Below are 17,943 nucleotides of genomic sequence, written 5' to 3' on the forward strand. Positions count from 1 at the left end.
GATAGTACAACTTCACGTGTCAAATAACCTTCAGGCAAATCCCAAGTAAATTTCGAACTGTTATCTACAGTACAGTGACGAATGTGTAACTTCTGTGTAACTGTATCATCATACGACCACAATTGTGAAGTTTATAACACTCTAATTTCCATAAACCTCACCCTTCATGATAATGAGTCATTGAAAAAACAACAGTACAAATAACCCAATAAAAAAACAGTTGTGAAAAACAGTTAAAACCTATGGACACAGCATTTGTACTATAAGTAGTACTGCAAGTAGCCACGCCTGATAACCACCTACGACTGCACACACACTCTTCTGAAACATGAACCAGGTAGATCAAAGCCCTGGAATAGGGTGGAGCTTGGAGTCTCAGAAGCTGGGAAGGAAATTACCAGTTTCCTGCCACCTATTCCAAATTCCCATTGTTTCAATGTATTTTCTGAGGCACTACAGGTTGTGTCAGACAGCTCAACATCCTCACCCAGCTAAACGTTAACCCCTCTCCAACGGTACTGTCACCATGCACAGGCTGACGGCAAATACAGAGAAAATACAATACATATCAATTCTGCCTTTGGTGAATAATAAACTCAGATGGGCCAACAATGTCACCAAATAAACAGCAATAAACAAACTGGAGGGAAAGGTTGAAAACTTGGATTGAGTTTCATTGGTACAGTACATCACTGAGCGGGGCTCAGAGAGAGGCTGGTCCATGCGGTGCTGATCGCTGCCCCACCCGGCTGGGGGTCCTTGTGGGTCCACCGCCACAGCGAGCAGCCTTTGCGATCTTTGTGTTGTTAATGGAAACAGGTCAGGCGTGGCCAGGTGCGGGGTCCAAGAGCAGGTCCCATTGGTACAATCCCCTAAGGGCATGTCCCATCCCCTCCAGACACACTCACAGTGTGTGTACCGTCACCAATGGTGATGCTCCTACTGCCTCACGCCTTCCAGCGCTAAACAAAAGAACAGTGCCCGACTGTCGCTTTCTCTGTTTGTGGTAAATACAGTGCGGAATTATGCGTTATGTGAGAGCTAGCTGTGGGTTAAATGCATGAGTCCTGGCTCTCGGTCCAGCACAACAACAAGGGTAACAACAGGGGCCACAGAGCCAGTAATTCACGGGGCCGGACGATCCCAGACTGCCCAGCTCCGCCCCGCGGCCGCACAAACGGGCCCTTTGTTAGCGCCGGGGCCGGGGCCGGGGCCCGGAGCGCTCCAGCTCAGCGCTGACGGGGTAAGAGGAGATTTCAGGCGGATCGTAATGAACGCAAGAATGCCGGTAATCCACGACGCTGGTGACAAACGGAAACAGAACGAGGGTCTGGGAGCCGAGCTGGAAGGTGAGCACTGTGGTGAAAACACGGCCATTGCTGAAGGGCTTACAGCTGCACATTTGTTACACGCTAAACATTTTGTACCCAGGCTATGCCGATGGAACACTTTAATGCGTGAAATAAAAAAGATAAATGAATAACCAGTGTTTTTGCCATTTCCTACTTAGAGCACGTTGGTTAACACCAAGTGTGTGCAGACTGAAATGTCTCAGAGTACGCACATGTAAATGAAAGAAGTCATGGGTGCTGGCCAAAAACACGTTCTTTTTCCTGTTGTAGCGATGCACGCCCCTGGGCCATCAGACAGATTCTCTTAATTACCATGACAGTGCAAAGCCATGGTTTCTGCTGGCTAAAGGGTTCAGCAAGAAGCAGATTTCGGTTCAACAAGAAGCAGATGATAATTAAAGGAATCATGTCAATGATCAAAAATGCATGGGCAAATATGTGTGTAAATGCATGACGTTGTGGCCATGAGAAGAAACGGAAAAACAAACCACAGTATTTAAAACGAATCGCTGTTATGCTCCACTGAGCTCTCAAACTGAGATGCAACACCACTGGAAAGAAAACTGAAACTGGCAGCAGCCATACTGCTGAAAATAAGACTGCTTGATATTCTGTGAATGCTTGACTGCTCCTTCACTAGAATATGTTCACTGCAGGAGGCACCAGACATCTGCTTCACCGTGATAAAACCATAGATCCATGGCACCTGCTGCAAGAACAGCCAATCACATGTCACAAATAAGCATACACAACAGGAAGGTAGTTGACAACAACTTCTGTAGCTAGTGAGGAGTAAGCACGCTTGTTGAGTCGATAATACAATAATAAGTGAGGACAAAAGCTCAAGTGACTGTAACTGAGACATCACCACTGCAAGCCCCAAGCATGAAGACCTTGTTGTCAAGAAGAAATTCTGCCGTATGGAAGTGGTTTAGCTTCTTAAAGCTATATAAATATATATGGACATTCAGTCCGGAAAAAAGATTGATTGATTGATTAAAGTCTAACAAGGTGCAGGGCAGCCTTCATTGCAAAACAATGCCATAGACCAGTAATGCTCAAGATGGGCAACACAACAAATCTTTTCCACCATCTGAAACAGAGCCATCTGAAGGAGCACACACAAAGTTTGAGTTCATTGTCATCGATTGATATGAAAAAGCATACCACGGTAAGATTTTTGGCCATATTGCCCAGCCCTACATGGGACACCAGAGGCCTGCTAGCAGGCAGGGACATGAATGCCATTTCACACTGTTCGCATTTATTCACGCATAATTTCTGTCATAACAGGAACCCTGTGCTGAGTGGCAGTTTTGAACCACCTGTACTATATCCAGTCTGCTAAGGCAGTGTTGGGGTGAACAGGATCATAGACACAGTAATCAACTACAGTAGACACGTTATTCAATAAATAATTGTCTTTTATGTTCACAATTGCTCCATGGAAAGTATTTCTGGGAATATTACTAAAGAAATGTTATGCCTTTAGGGCAAGTATTTCTGTAAACCAGCAGTGATAAGCTCAGACCGACTCGTTGGGACCTGCCCGTCGTTTCCTGGTTACTCACAAGAAGGTACATTCTCCTCTTGCCTCATACAAGGTGTGACTTACCTTCGCAACGCGTTTGGTAAACACTACGACGGAGTCCCCTTGCTTTCACAATTGCCCCGCATAGGAAATCTGATTACAGTAAGTCAAAGCTCACCCCAAAGGTTTACATTTACACACACCCACATAGTTATGTAAATTCTGGCGAGGACGACCAACTGCCTTTTGCAAGCAGAAAGCTGACAATACAACGTTGATTTATAACCTGGCTTATAACTACCATTACATAGATCATTTGGGACAGCAGGCCTACAGTATGCCAAAATTATGGTAATCATACACGTATTTTCCATCTAAATGCGCAATACATACATCACCACGTTTGAAAATGTTTGTTTATCTGGCCTTGTGTCAAAAGTTAAATAATGCAATTAACAAAATAAGATGAATTGGGCGCACATCATTTTAACCTATAGCTGTCGTATACGCGTGATCACTGAATCTTCCTATAGTCAGGGCACTCGCAGCATGCCAATTTTGTTAGCATTCTCTTTTAATTAAGAAGTACAGTAAGCGTTCCCCAATGAGCCGAACCCACCTGCACATTCTTGTGATTCCACACGCTTCTTTTCCAAACTCCTCGGTTTCCTCCGAAATGCGGCTCGTCTGAAGTCGTCCATATCGTGCGCAGTCTTCCCACAGTTCTCCTCTCTCCGGTCGTACATTGAAAAACTTCAATGTAGTACTTGTTTTAGATAGAAAATAAGGTGTTCACTTAAGATGAACTTTCTATGAACCGACATTATATTAGAACAAAGAACATTCTTGCATAACATGCATTCAGCCGTAAATCTGAAACTTAACTCGTAAGCGAGTAAAATCTTGACAACCTGTCGTTCCTGTGCGCGCTCCAGAAGCAATAACTGTACCTACAAATCCAGCCAATCGTAGAGCGTAGCACCACCGTAAAGAGTGTATCTGTAGGTATTTCAATGCGCTCCTGCTTTCACTGGCCAACTCCACACGTCTGTACAGCTGCAAATCAATCCAAAACTCTATCAGTACTGTGCGCCGTCGTCATCATCCGCTTATCTCAGCTGCAGTCACCTTGAATAGTCCACGCCCTCAGCACAGGCTGAGCAGTCTCTCGAACACGCTGATTGGTTGAGGTATTTCCTACTAACTGCTAAGTAGCCACAAGGATTACATAAACACGAGTTAACCTGTTGAACTGTTTACTTCCCAGTGAAGCAAGAAGATGGACACACTCACATATATACACATACGTCAAATATTTACACATATAAGGATTAATGTGCACGCAACTTAAAGCGTTTAAAGTGAGATAGTATCCTATGTGAACTGAAGCTGAAGTAATCATTGAAGACTAGCGTGGTGGGTGCTGACAATAGCGATTTTGGAGTAAACCGCTGGCGTATGCGCGCAGTAATAAGTGCTATAGCCTGCGAATTATGCAGACAATAATTTTACTGCAGTTAGTCTCTCTCCCTCCAAGCACGCACGCACGCACGCACGCACACACACGCGCCTCATATGGATGTGGTGCACAATGTGTCGTTGGATCTTCTAGACAATAACAGACACAGACAACAGTCAAAGCAGCCCCATTTACAGTCCAGGGACAGTTTGTTTATTTTCTATTGAAACAGGTAGCTAGATATTACACTGTTTTTCATTAGAATAAGAAAGAATAATAATAAAACCCAGTACAGTATATTGCTGTATTTTTAAATTTATTATTATTATTTTTAAATATTTCTTTTGTGTTGATTCATGTCTCTGTTCTATCTTGGCAGCAGAGAGCCCAAATGAGAGACAGAGATAAAATTGTGCGGACAACCAGGAGAATTTCTCTTCTTCGTGGACAGCCTCAGTACCACACACAGACTAGTTTTGGACCACTTCACGTCCTCCACGCAACAGCGTTACGGGTACAACCCAACATCAGAAGACTGTCTCTCGCCACCACATTCATTCCATCAGGTAGTACATAAAATATAAAACAATAACAAGTTCAATAAATAAAACAATAATCAGCTCAATAAATATAGTAAACCCACCCTTTAGGATACACATAAATACATACAAGAGAAGAAAAAGACATTTCCCCCTGGTGTTAAAAACATGCTTGCACCATCATTCACTGAGTGGATGCTATGAGGGAAAAAAGCTTTCCTGAATGAGAGTTGGACACTAGTGCGCACGCACCACTCCCATCCGAAGTACTGCTATGTGTTTAATGGAAAGGCCCACTTTAGTGAATGCAAGTTATGTCAAAATGTATCCTCAAAAAGGCATGGAGCTTATATGTGCCCACCTATCTCCTGTCTACATGTAATCCTCTACGTTCAGTCTCAACACACATAATGGGCAAAATCATGTCAAATCAAATCAAATAAAATAAAAACAAAAAGGAAAAAAAACATGTATAATACAGGTCTCATATAGTTAGCAAGTCAGGCACAAAAAGGTCATGCAAATAAAAAAATCAAATCAAGATTTATAAAAGTGCATGGAAACAATAATACTTTTGATGTCCCATTTGGATGAATTGTTTCAAAATAACAAACAAAGCAGATTTATCTCTAAAAAAATTCAGATGCTTTGCAACCCAGACCAAAAATTATAATACAAAATCCGTTAAAATTAGTCCAGACCTCCATCTCTGACTAAAAATATCTAAATCAAGTCTAAAATCCAGGGGGGTAGACATTTATTTCCACATTTTATTTCACAGCGTTTGATTATCTGATAGTCTTAATGGCATCTGTGGCAATGTGTCATATGGCTTCCAACAGTGAGGGATAAAAACAGTGACGCAGCACAAAGAAGGATAACCTATTTGGCAAATTAATATTAAACTATGATTGTAATAATAATGATAATAGTAATAATACTTATGATAATGCTGACTTCATTTTTGTGAAATAACTGAGAGGATGGACTCTAAACCCAATTTAATGGAGAGGCACGGCAGTATGGTAAACACATAACAGATTAGTAAAACCTGAAACAATAGTCAGGTTTCGGGAAAGTGGGTTCATGTCTCACTGCCACCGGCACAAGGGCACCATTGTGAATTGTTTTCTGAATGGATCCTGAATTAAACTTGTCAGCTGATGGAATGGACTGAGCCTCTGTTTATGTGCTAATGCTCCCTCACAGACTCCTGCATGCCTGCATACCTCCCTGCAACAGAAAGAGCCCCTTCTATGTTGCTGGAGGTATCACTCAGTACGTTTCAGAGTACTGATGCTTTCTGTGGTGTGTTTATTTTATACATTTTCTTTTAACCAACGAACATTTATTCAGTTCTTCCCACCCCAGCGACCTCACATACTTCTCACTTTATATTGTTATTCCCAGGCTTGAAATGAGATCATTTTAATCTATGTTAATATAACAAGATCTTTCACAGGTTTCAGAATTCCCTTCTACACAGAGAGGCAATTCTCTTTCTGTTTAATTAAAATCTGTGAAAACAAAGCAAAATCATTGCTAAGAAATACATGTCTGACTCGGTTTGCGTTTAACAACGTGCTGGTCTTTTGGGAGTGTCATGTATATCATAGCATTAAAAACGGAAGACACAGTGATATTTTACCAGATTATATTGAAAAATCATCATTACGACCATTACTGTGATGCATAGTTAAATGTTTGTGCTTGCTCGGTGGAGTGACTTAGAAGAGAGGCGCACGCACTGAACTGTTTACTCTGTTCATCTACAGCACATTAACTATATGCAGCAAGGAGTCTGAGAGAGAGCGAAAGAGAGAGAGAGAGAGGTGAAAGACAGTACTGAGTCAATTTCCTTTACCAAGCTTTTTTGCCCATGAACCAGAGCATGATAGGAGTAAAACACATCTGATGAGAATATGTTATCACTGTATCACTGAATTACTTGTCAACCACTTGAAGCCATTGTTCTTGTAACATAAAAAAGGCCACATAAAAAAATCTTTAGAAAGTATTAACCAAATGATAAGTAAAATTCAAGACAGCTAGATATGCGGGCAATAATTGACTAAATGGAAGTTGTTTTAAAGTGAATAAAAAATGCTTTGTTCACCACAGTTTCATCTTACCCAGTACTTACAGAGCCAATCTTGGGCCTACTGACCTTATTTCCACAAATCACAGTCTTTCATCTAAAAACAGGCATTCAATGCTGTTCTGACCTACACCACAAACTGAACCTCCTCATAAATAGAAAATAATGATACTAATTAATTGATATATATTGCAAAAGGTATGTGGAAAAATGTGCTCAGTGAGTGATATTAGATATGATTTTGTAGAACTCAGCATCTGAAAGACTATCACTGTATTGCAATCAGCATCTTCATTAGTTTCATTCAAAAACAGATTATATTATGATATTGCAGTGCTTTCAAACATAAAATTTACAAAAGAGCTTTGCACATTTGTGCAGGTGAAAATTACTTGTACAAACATGGCTGTAACAGTCTTTCTGTGGATTCAGCTCGATGTTTCAGCCTTCCACTCAGAAGGTGTAATACTGCGAAAGTTCACATTGTTCCCCAGGTTTATACAAAGTGACAGAAACATTCAGAAGAAAGGCAAAACAAAAAAAAGTAAGTTTTAGCTTTGGAAGGGACTAATAGCAATTATTTTGGTTGTTTCAACAGAAGTAGGTATGGAGGAAAATGTGCCCGTCTGTGGGACGTTCAATGGAAATTCATTACTCTAGATACTCGGTAATTATTCTTTGCACTGTTAAACTTAAGAGTGATTTCACAGTGCTTGGACCTTGACACGACTTCACAGCACTTTATTAGCCTCTGCGACTCTAACCATCTGCTGTGTTCTTCCTTTAATGCCACTCCGACGCAGATAAAGCTCAAAGGTTCAAAAGCAGCAAAGGAAACAAATAATGATACAACATATCAGTGTTTCATGTGTTCAAGTTTCACTACAAAGCAGGGACACATTTCTGTAATTCAAAACAAAAAAATAATAAATAAACAACCGAGCAAGAATATACATACTTAAATCAATAAATCATAAATAAATCAACCAATAAATAAACAGTACTAAATATATAAATAAAATAATATGTCCATTATAATGTTGTTACTTTCAAACAGAGACACAGCCTTCTAATTTCTGTCCTCGTTTGGGCCATTCCTCTCCTGAGTGCATCATTATTGTCTCTGTCTGACTGTCTGGAGGAGCAGGGCATACTGGCCCGCACAGTAACCGTGGTGATTGGGCAGAGGGTCGAGAGGGTCGGAGCCTTTTGGGGGGGGGGGGGGGGGGGGTGGCTTATTTATTGACATAGAGGTATGGCAGAGATAAGGAGGGTTGTGGAGGCCCATGTCTTGCTGTACACTGGGAAGGCTAAGGGCCAGGGGGCGGAGCCTCTGGTGATATACAGTTGAAAGGAACACAGGGAGAGCGGCTGCTGCTGCTGTTGCTGCCGCTGGAATGATGTTTCACGTCTTCCTGGAGAGCTATCGCAACGTTACGACTGCAGCGGGAGTCCGACGGGGGAGGGAAGGCAGGAAACCAATGAAGAAGAAGAATGGGCAGAGAGAGAGAGAGCGAGAGAGAGATAGAGAGAGAAAGGAAGAGAGTGGAGAAGGAGAAAATGACATGAAGAGAAGATTCCTTTCAGTGCCATATTCAGGTAACACAGAGAGGCAGAGAGACAACAGCGATTCCGGCAGAGACACACAGGTGTTGCCAGGCAGAGATTTCTCAGAAGACAAGCATGAGATCCGCACGCACAAACAGAGCACGTTCCCACACATTCATGCACATTAACGGGTTAGTGTTAAGACTCCAGGTCTCCCACAGCTAGCAGGTGATGACTGTAATGCTGTCTGAATGGGACAGCTGCCTGAACTCAGGAGGGGAATGTAGAAATGGGCCCTAGGTCTCTGAGGGTGCGAGGAAGAGCTGTGTGAGAGGAGAAAGCTTGAGTACGGAGGAGACAGACAGTGTGGAGGGGTGACCTCATGGTGCGCATGTTCACAGGCGTCAACTGAGAGCACGCTGTGCATGCTTTTAATTGATGCCTGTGTACAAGTGCACCATGCATTGGGCAATCCAAGCACAGTCCACTATCTGCCTGGAAAACACAGATCAGTGATCAGTGGATCTGCAGTGTCTGCTCTAAAATGGAGGTGAACAAGCTGCTAGCTGATTATCTAAAATGTGGGGCAGGGCTATTGAGAGCCACTATTGTACAGTAGCAGATCATTCTCACTGCATGCCATTCTTTTGTAACATTTTCACAAAACGTTATACCTTATGCCACCACATATAAAACATTTATGCAAACTTATGGAGGGGAAAGCACTGAACTGTCCTTTGCTTTAGGTGTCCTGTGTCGTGTGGGAGTATGAGAACAGGTCTGAGTACAGCACCCTATACAGAGCTATAATTACCAGCGTAGATTCACCTCACCAGAGGCTGAGGTTACTGCAAAGGTCACACTCCACAGACATTAATGTGGGTCTTAGGTCATAGCCACAGCCCATGCATTCTCTTTACTGTCTCAAGACAGAAGAATGTGCGTGTGCGTATGTTTTTATGTGTGCATGTGTACTTCCAGGTCTGCACGTACACGCATGTGTGTGCATATGTATGTTTGTATGTGTGAGCACTGTGCGTTTTTGTGTGCATATGTGAATGTGTTTGTGTGCATATGTGTGCCCGTGTGTTTTTAGTAGAGGTGAAAAGCCTAGGGGTCAGAAAGTTATAGTCCTTACAAGTGTTTCTTCCACCCTTATTTCTCAAATTAGTTCTACCTCCTGGTGGAGGAATTATGCTAATTAGCGAATTCATGTGATTGAAACAAAATATTGGGGAGGACTTTTTAGTTTTTTTAAGTTTCTGAACCTGGATTTTCCACCTCTAGCTTGTGCATGGGGCCACAGTGAGGGCGGAGTCTGTTTGTCCTCGGTGAGGGACATGAGGTAGAGGAAGCGGCGGGGGGGTGGGGGGGGGGGGGGGTACTGTGCTGTGACGTTACCTGCGGCCTACAGAGGCTCTGTCTCGCCTTAGTTGTGGGGGGACTGGCGGTACGGAAGCAGCAGGCTGCTCACAATCTAGGAGAGACTGATAAATTAGACAGATATACAGAGGAGTGACAGTGAGGGTTAGTAGGACGCAGACACTGAGGACAGCACTGGCAGGAGGATCGCATGAGGAATGGCTTATCAGGGAGAACCGCCTGTAGGGGCCCAGGGCACCACCCTCTCCTTCTCTGCACTGCTAACGAACACACATTCAGGCGTCAGGGGTTAATCAATCGCTCTTCCATAAACTACTATGCTGTCATCCATAGCATATACTGTAGTCCCCCTGCCCAGAAATATTACTCAATTACAGGAAATGCAAACTAAAAATGAATTTGCCCATTGTGACGACACTCTTTTAGAAGGTCAATCATGCTGGGCCCCAGATCAAGGTCACGGGTAAGTGTTACCTAGGATACAAGGATCTGCAAAGCTGGCTTGGTTTCTTGTGTCTAAATTGGCTGCTGATTTTAAGATGAATACAAAAACCAGGAGGAGTCAGAAGGATCACTTACTTAGGTGTTAAACACACTAGGGCTCCAGATGCCCAAAATCACGAAGTGAGGATACACACTGTCTCCCTCTAGTGGTCACACCTTCTGCTCTCTCTATCACTGCAATGCAGGTGTTAAGATCATTGGGCCTCATTCACATTCACATGAATCACGTGAGATTCATGTGCAGACCTTTGTTTTTGTGCATATCTCAGGCATATGAGATGTTGAATGCTAGCTGTATGCAAATTTTGTGCGCAATCCTGTTCATGTGATTTGCACAAAGAAAGAGCTGTGAAAAAATACAGATAAGAAAAAAATGACGAATGAGGAAATTTTCTTGGAAACGTTCTTACCCGCAGTTTATGGCCAAATGTGATCATAAACGTGTTTCATGAATGAGGCCCACTGTCTCCTTCAGAGAGGGTAGACCCCACTGAGCTCAATAATCTGGGCAGTGGGGCATTCAAAACACTGCCATAAGTTTTAAAAGTGATCACGAGTCAGCAGAGAATCCGAGTGGTGATGGACAGTTATCATCTGAATGCATAAAAAGAGTGTGTGGACAAAACACAATGAGGCTGTCTGTCTTTTTGCATTTTTTGCTCCAAGATCTAACAGGAATTTAACAGGAGAAGGGGGTGGAATTTTCAGTTGAAATGCTGTAATTATCCCTCCACACCTGCCAGTGTGATTCCCCTAAGGCTGAATACTCAAAATGCAGGCAAAGCATACTGCTATGCAGTTCCACAAAAATGTGGAATTAGTACTAAAAAGGCCTAGAGTAGACTGATAAAACACTAAATCATTATTAGTAAATTATAATTTATTAATATCATTCTTATTGCAACATGATCTAAACTTTGCATTTGAAATGACTGAAGACAATAATCATATATGATACAATAATGACATAATTAAATAGAAATACGGTCTATATACCTACTGTGGCCTTTTCATGCACATAAGACCGACAGAGAGAGAGAGATAAAAAATATGGACAAAAAGAGAAATACAATCCACACATAGCACCCATACTTCTGATATCCCTTCTATATTCATATTAACAATAATACATTCTTTTCAGTTTGTGTGCATGATAAACCTTTGTGTTAACGTAACATGAATGATGTCAAATGAAAGTTAAAAGGCTCTTTGGTTTAGATCCGTTTAGATACCAATAATGGCAATATATAAACTCGAAAGGTTGAAAATAAAAACAAAGGCAAGTAAATTATCAGTTAATATGTCAATCTAACCCAACTGACAAGACATTCCTCACTCCATCCAATGAAGGCCGACATCAATGTTAGCATACGCTTGTCACATACAGGAAACATAAAGACATCACCACAAGGATTTACAAATATCACTAATATATTCAGTACAGTCATAGTTCTACATGAGAGGACAAATACATTTCCCCACACACAGTATGAACACATACATGCAGACACATACACAAACATTCACTTCTTACCCATAATACTGGAAATTCTCCTGAATTTGGCCAAATACATGTAATTTTTCAACATTGTGACAATACTGAGCTGGGGTATAGTTTTAACAGCTTCTGTAATCTGGAGCCTCCAATTTGGCCTGTTGAAGCCACATCCAGTAGCAAATGAATTACACTGTTTAAACTCAGATGAAATTTGAAAATGATAGTAAAATCAGGTTAGGCATATTGCACTTCACAGCTGAGACCCATCAAGCTTAATGTTGAGTGACTACTGCCATCTAGTGGTGATATGTAGTCACTGTCAAATGCAGGAGGGGCATTTGTGAAATTTTTAGATGGTGGACTGATTTGAATATAGATGTGCATGCGTGAGAGCAATACAGTGTGCATATGTAGAATTGAGTAATGCATGTATGGCATGGGTGTGTAGATTCCGTGTGTGCACACGAGTGTGTACATGTATGTGAGTGGGCTCAACGTCTACTGTATAAACATGTCACTGACATCACAGAGAGCAGAAGAGGAGCTCACAGGTAGGAGTTCTCAAACAAGAGCTCACAGAGAGGAGATCACAGAGAGGAGGTCACACTGGTTTCCTTCCTGTGCTAACCTGCAGCAGCCCAGTCTTGACATTAACCCGAAAACCCACATGAAGCACCGAGAAGCCAGAAAAACCACAGCCTTGTCACCTCTGGTAACTGCCACAGAACGCAGACAGTACCACCAACAGGGGCCCTTCCTTTAGTCTCCTCAGTGCACAAAATACTCGATATTATTTAGCAAAAGTTTTGGAATGTGACACAGTGAGAACCACACTACACTTGCATTGTGCAGTGTGTTCCTTGTAAAATGTGAGTGGAACTACACAATTCTCGAAAGTTTCATCGATTCCTAGTCAGTGTATGATTTAATGAGCCAGCTTGGACTGCTAATAGCCAATAACAGCCTAACAGCCAATAAAAATAAGACATCTGTGCCTCCCTCTCTCACTCTCTCTCTGTCTCTCTTGCACTCTCTGTTGCTCTCTCTCTTTCACTCTGTCTCTCTAAGACCAACTTACAGCTCACAAAGAGTTCTCTCATTATTTTTCATTTTTCTAAATGGAGAAATTTGTTAAAATATATTACTTGTCAAATATCTTTGTATCTTATCAGTAGAAAAGAAACATGTAAACTATTCTTTGCAGTTCAACATTACAGTACAGCAAAGCTGCATTTTGAAGGAACACAAGTGCCATCATACAACGCTTATTGACTTAGTGATTATCATAATTAATACAGTACATGTTTCATACTGATGCATGAATATGAGGTTTCCAGCAACATATGGGAGAGGGGAACTGTGAGTTGTGATTGGGTGCAGCAATAGGTTTTATTGCAAAGTATAAACAAGGCTGAAAATTAAATAGGCTATAGGAGACAGCGTGAAATAGCAGTTCACCTTTCTAAGGTTATGTCATTTCAACAGCCACTGAAGTCCTTTTGAAAGACAGTGTGGAATATGCCACATTTGATTGCGACAGTTTCTGTATATTGTGCTCAGTGTCTTTATACCCTTCTCAGTAAAGCACGTAATGAGCTGCAGACATCCCTTAAAAGTCATGGGAAAACCATGGAGGGTAGGGATATGGATGGAATTACAGTAAGAGTACTACAATTTAACATTAACAAATGATTTTCACTTCACAAATCTGAAATATTACTGACATAGCCAAAGATGTCCGAATAACAATCTCATCAAATGCATGAGCAATAATTAATAAACAGTAGTAAACAGTGCCTGTGAATAAGAAGTGTTTCACTTTTTATGGCATGATTACATGCCATAGAATTCACAGTGGCCTATGAACCTATGCTTCGGATAGCAGGCACATCCTCTGTGTTTATGGTCTGCGTCAGCTCTACTTCTGCGGACATCTTGAGAAAACAGATTTCAGGCAGCTGCGGTCTCCTGGATCGAACTCAGCAGGACACAACAGAAGCATATCTCAAATGTAATAGCTTTTCCTTGACACTAATTTGATCAAATCGGTACCTCGCTTGCATTTCTGTTCCTCTCAGCACTTTATGGTTAAACACTGAGCCAAAACCTGGAAATGAGTCTTCATCTGTAATGTGTGAAACCCAAAAGTCATGTAGCTCATAATGATTATCATTTGGTGAGCAAGTACAAAGTTATTTACAAATAAACTGCAAAAAAAAAGCCAATTCTCAAGCTAGTTTGAAATGAATTAGTAATCGAGTTTTAGAACTCTGAATGCTATGAGTATACACTGAAGAATACTGGTTTACTAATCCAATGAGCTGAATTAACTACTGTATAATAATGTTATACATTATTCCAAGGATTTTCTAGGTTTGTCCCCCAGGTCCCCCTTGGCCTATTGTGGTACATGTCAGATACAGGGATTTTAAATCCAAAAGCAATAGCAATAGTCCTTTTTTGACATGTACAGAAAATAATCAATAACAGATCGTTTTAAGACTCTTAGACACCATCATGAATTTCGCAACAACAACAAACAAAGAAAGTGAGAAAACTCACAGAATTTTATGCTTAACTTGGAAAGTGCCACAGAGACTACATTATATGACTCCCTGTACCCCCCCCCCCCCAACCTGAGTTTGTGAAGTGAAAGTCTGACATGATGTAAGCGTTTTGTTACCAAAGAAGACAAAATGTTATTCCCATGACTAAGAGAGTCAGAGTCCTAAACATTTGAACATTCCAGCATAAACACTCTTTATGAGCCAGTGAATGCCTGTAGGAGTCAGCCACTAGGTAGCGCTAAAACTCCACATGTAAAAAACTACCAAACATCTGTTTATCCTATTGAAAGACAATGCTGAATTAGACTTTGATTACATAGGGTTAATTATTAACGTTAAAAATAACAACAAGAAAGAGAAACAATGAAATACTAATTATAAAGCTAGCAATAACAATAAACAGATTTTTGTCCTCCATTGAAAATGGCCTCTTCCTATACCTCAGACATACATGTTTGACAATAAGTATTTTTTTTTTTTTAAATCAGCAAATCAAATTTAGGGAATAGCTAAAGCTGTTAGTTAAGACTGACTGTTTCCTAAACCTAAGCTTTCTATTAAAATCACAGATAAAAAAGACTTTAAAAGGTATAGAGAAAAGGACTAGAGGTTGGTTTATCTTCTGGTAGTAAATAAACAGTGGACAGTCCTATGTCTCCAGGTTTTAAAAACTGCTACTTATTACATATACCCTTTAACTGGAAGCTCAAAAGCCAGAAAATAAATAAACAAAGAAGAAATTTATATGCAGAAATGAATACAAAAACTACATTTGGATGTAAAAAGAAGCTCAACCACTTTGTTCAGCTCCCAAAAGGGTTTTAACCATTATAAACCCTAACCTCCACGTGGTGGAGCACTAGTGTCCTTTTATTTCCTGAAACAATACATATCTTCAAAATTTTACTATCCAAAAGTTGCAATCATTTCTGAGCTAAATTAAACAACATAATTAGACTTCCGGTCTACATGTATTCAGGCAGTTACAGTGGAATCCTTAGCAAAGTAATAGTCCGAACACAAATTCTGTTTCTGTCACCGATCACTTGAGGCAGAAACGAAGTGAAAAACTCAAAGACACTCATGCTACACGAGAGGGAAATCTACCCCTCAGACTGATCAGCAGTGCTACACGATGGCTGGGCTGCTTTGTGCTCTGTCTCATCATAAATACCTGAGGAAAGTCACTGCACATTCAAACTCACAGGCAGGGCTTTGGGCACAGGAAACAGGAAACCAGTCTGCCCTCCTCTCTGTGTCACCCCACCCAAGCTCCCCTGCTGAGTGTCAGTGCCAGGCATGATGGGATCTGTAGGCGCGGGGGAAGTGCTGGCCGGTCGGAGTGCCGGGAGGGGTAACTATCATGGCGGAGCGCGACGCGGCCGCCCGGAGGCCAGTTCTGGACGTGATGGGCATCGAGCGCCGCACCCCCGAGACGGGCGAGCGGTAGGGCAAGGCGGGGGCGGAGCCGGGAGAGCAGGCGAGAGGAGAGCGCGAGTCCAAGGAGGAGGGGTGGCCGAGGTCGCCGGCGCGGGCCAGGGAGCAGAAGTCGGAGCTGAAGGTGTGGGGGTCTACGATAAAGGTCTGCACGCCCAGGGACCACTGCGGGTGGCCGAGCAGCAGGGGCTGGGAGGGGGGTGTCCAGGCAGACGTGGAGAGGGGGGTCTCCAGTGGGGATGGACTGCCCAGCGCCGGGGGGGTGAAGGAGGGGTAGGAGGGGGTCAGGGGGGAGGTGAGGAGGCCTGCAGCGGGGCACGCGCCGGGCGGCGGCGCTGGACTTACTTTGGGAGGGCCAGTCTTGATCTTGGGCACCTTGCTGGCGCGGCCGCGGTGCGACTGCTCGTGGTCGAACTCCAGGTCCTCCAGCCGCTGCGTCAGCGCCAGCTTCTGCTGGATGGCCATGCGCAGCAGCGAGTTGAGCGTCTTCTTCTCGTCCTCCGCCGCCGCCAGCTGCCTCTGCATCTCATCCAGCTGCGTCACGTACTCGTCACACCTGGGGGGGGGAGGCGGAGAGCGGCATGTGAGGGGACGCTATGACATCACAGCTCAGGGTCACTGACGTAGCGTAATTTCAGCTCAGAGAAATTCAGACGACAGGAACTCTTGAGTAGTTATTAACTTTGTTCTCAAATAATTTGTAATCTTCGAAAGTCCTAACCCAGCTGCTGCTTCTTTTCACTCCATAATCCAACAGCTGAGCTGTGCCATCACTTCAATGCAGCTAACTAACGTTATGAACTAGCGCTTTTTTATTATTGTGAAATTTATACTCATATTATAATCTTAAGACTGATATTTTATATATTTTTATTTTGTGTTGGTTGTTGGCGAGATGGGTAGGAGTAAGAATTACAATGTACAATGTACAAAACACTTGTGCTTGCTGCTCACGGCAAATAAAAACTCTAATCTAATCATGTGATCAGTGCAGGGAGGATGGCAGGCAGCTGGCGAAACAGAAGAGTCACTATGGTACAATAAGGAAGGGAACAGGCTGCTGACAGCATTCCTCTCTGGGTGACTAATACATTCCTCTGTGTGCATTGCTACAGTGGGCATAGTCAGGATTCGATTCAGGCCTGTGGGGTGCATCCCTGCTAGTGCTTTTCGGCTGGTTACACCATCCAGTAGCCAAGCCCCCCAACATAAATCTCTAAGGCCCGTATAAGTATCGCGGTTGACGAAATCCTTCCTTCCGGCTTTCTCAGAAGACTTTTCCCGGACGGGCCACGCCCCTCTAACCTGGTGGCGAACATGGCTCTGAGGGAGGAGAAGGTCGCGGCGTCCTCCTTCAGCGCCTTCAGCTCGTTCCTCAGCTTCATCATCGTCTCGGTTACCATCGACTTCTCGTTCTCATATTTGCTCTTCAGGTTGGCCAGGGCGATTTCGGCCGTCTGCAGGGAGAAACCGGCAGATGTGCAAGATCATTGCAGATTCAATTACAGGCGTATCAGGTCAGTATGAATCTAATTAGGGGGGTACCAGATTAGTATAGTTCATATCACAGGTGTAAGAGATCCAAACTGATCTACTTACAGCTATACCACATCTAAAACAATACAATTACAGGTGTCTTAGATCACAATGGATCTAATTACCAGTGCCTCATCAGAATGGATCTGAGTACAGGTGTCCCAGATTAGAATGGTCTAATTACAACTGTCCCAAATCAGAATAGATGTAATTACAGGTGTCCTAGATCAGAATTAAAGGTATATTAGATCATAAAACATTGAATTACTAGGCTAGTGGTTGACTAGAAATTGACACATGAAAGTTAACTTATCTTTCTTTAACAACGTGACATGTGACACATGGAAATATTTAAGAATGAATAAAGAATCACAGCAAAATGACCGCCACAACTGATGGATAATTTCAAAATTGCCTGAAATTTACAGAAATAATGAGTGAAATCAGCTGGCTGGTGGAAGAAACACACAGCAGGACTTTCTGACCCCTGG

The 17,943-nt window shown here is 42.5% G+C and overlaps 2 protein-coding genes across 7 annotated transcripts in view; both read right to left on the reverse strand.

Moving 5' to 3' along the window:
* The window catches only part of fgd4a (FYVE, RhoGEF and PH domain containing 4a), a 51,835-nt gene extending 47,842 nt beyond the window's left edge, over positions 1-3,993 (reverse strand). For 2 of the 4 annotated variants that reach the window (XM_035425700.1, XM_035425695.1), the window contains exon 1: positions 3,503-3,993. In XM_035425700.1, coding sequence (XP_035281591.1) covers positions 3,503-3,629 — 127 coding nt within the window. In that variant the 5' untranslated portion in view covers positions 3,630-3,993. The remainder of the gene's footprint in view (positions 1-3,502) is intronic. The other 2 variants (XM_035425697.1, XM_035425696.1) reach the window with 2 other exon arrangements.
* A 520-nt stretch (positions 3,994-4,513) lies between these two features.
* bicd1a (bicaudal D homolog 1a) overlaps positions 4,514-17,943 on the reverse strand; it is a 53,279-nt gene continuing 39,849 nt past the window's right edge. Inside the window, exons 6-9 of one of the 3 annotated variants that reach the window (XM_035426498.1) lie at positions 17,222-17,373; positions 16,262-16,472; positions 9,929-10,014; positions 4,514-8,419 (exon numbers count right to left, since the gene is read on the reverse strand). In XM_035426498.1, the coding sequence (XP_035282389.1) occupies positions 8,290-8,419; positions 9,929-10,014; positions 16,262-16,472; positions 17,222-17,373 (579 nt within the window). In that variant the 3' untranslated portion in view covers positions 4,514-8,289. The remainder of the gene's footprint in view (positions 8,420-9,928; positions 10,015-16,261; positions 16,473-17,221; positions 17,374-17,943) is intronic. The other 2 variants (XM_035426500.1, XM_035426501.1) reach the window with 2 other exon arrangements.

Source organism: Anguilla anguilla, chromosome 7, assembly GCF_013347855.1.
Source record: "Anguilla anguilla isolate fAngAng1 chromosome 7, fAngAng1.pri, whole genome shotgun sequence".
In the NCBI taxonomy this organism is placed as follows: domain Eukaryota; kingdom Metazoa; phylum Chordata; class Actinopteri; order Anguilliformes; family Anguillidae; genus Anguilla; species Anguilla anguilla.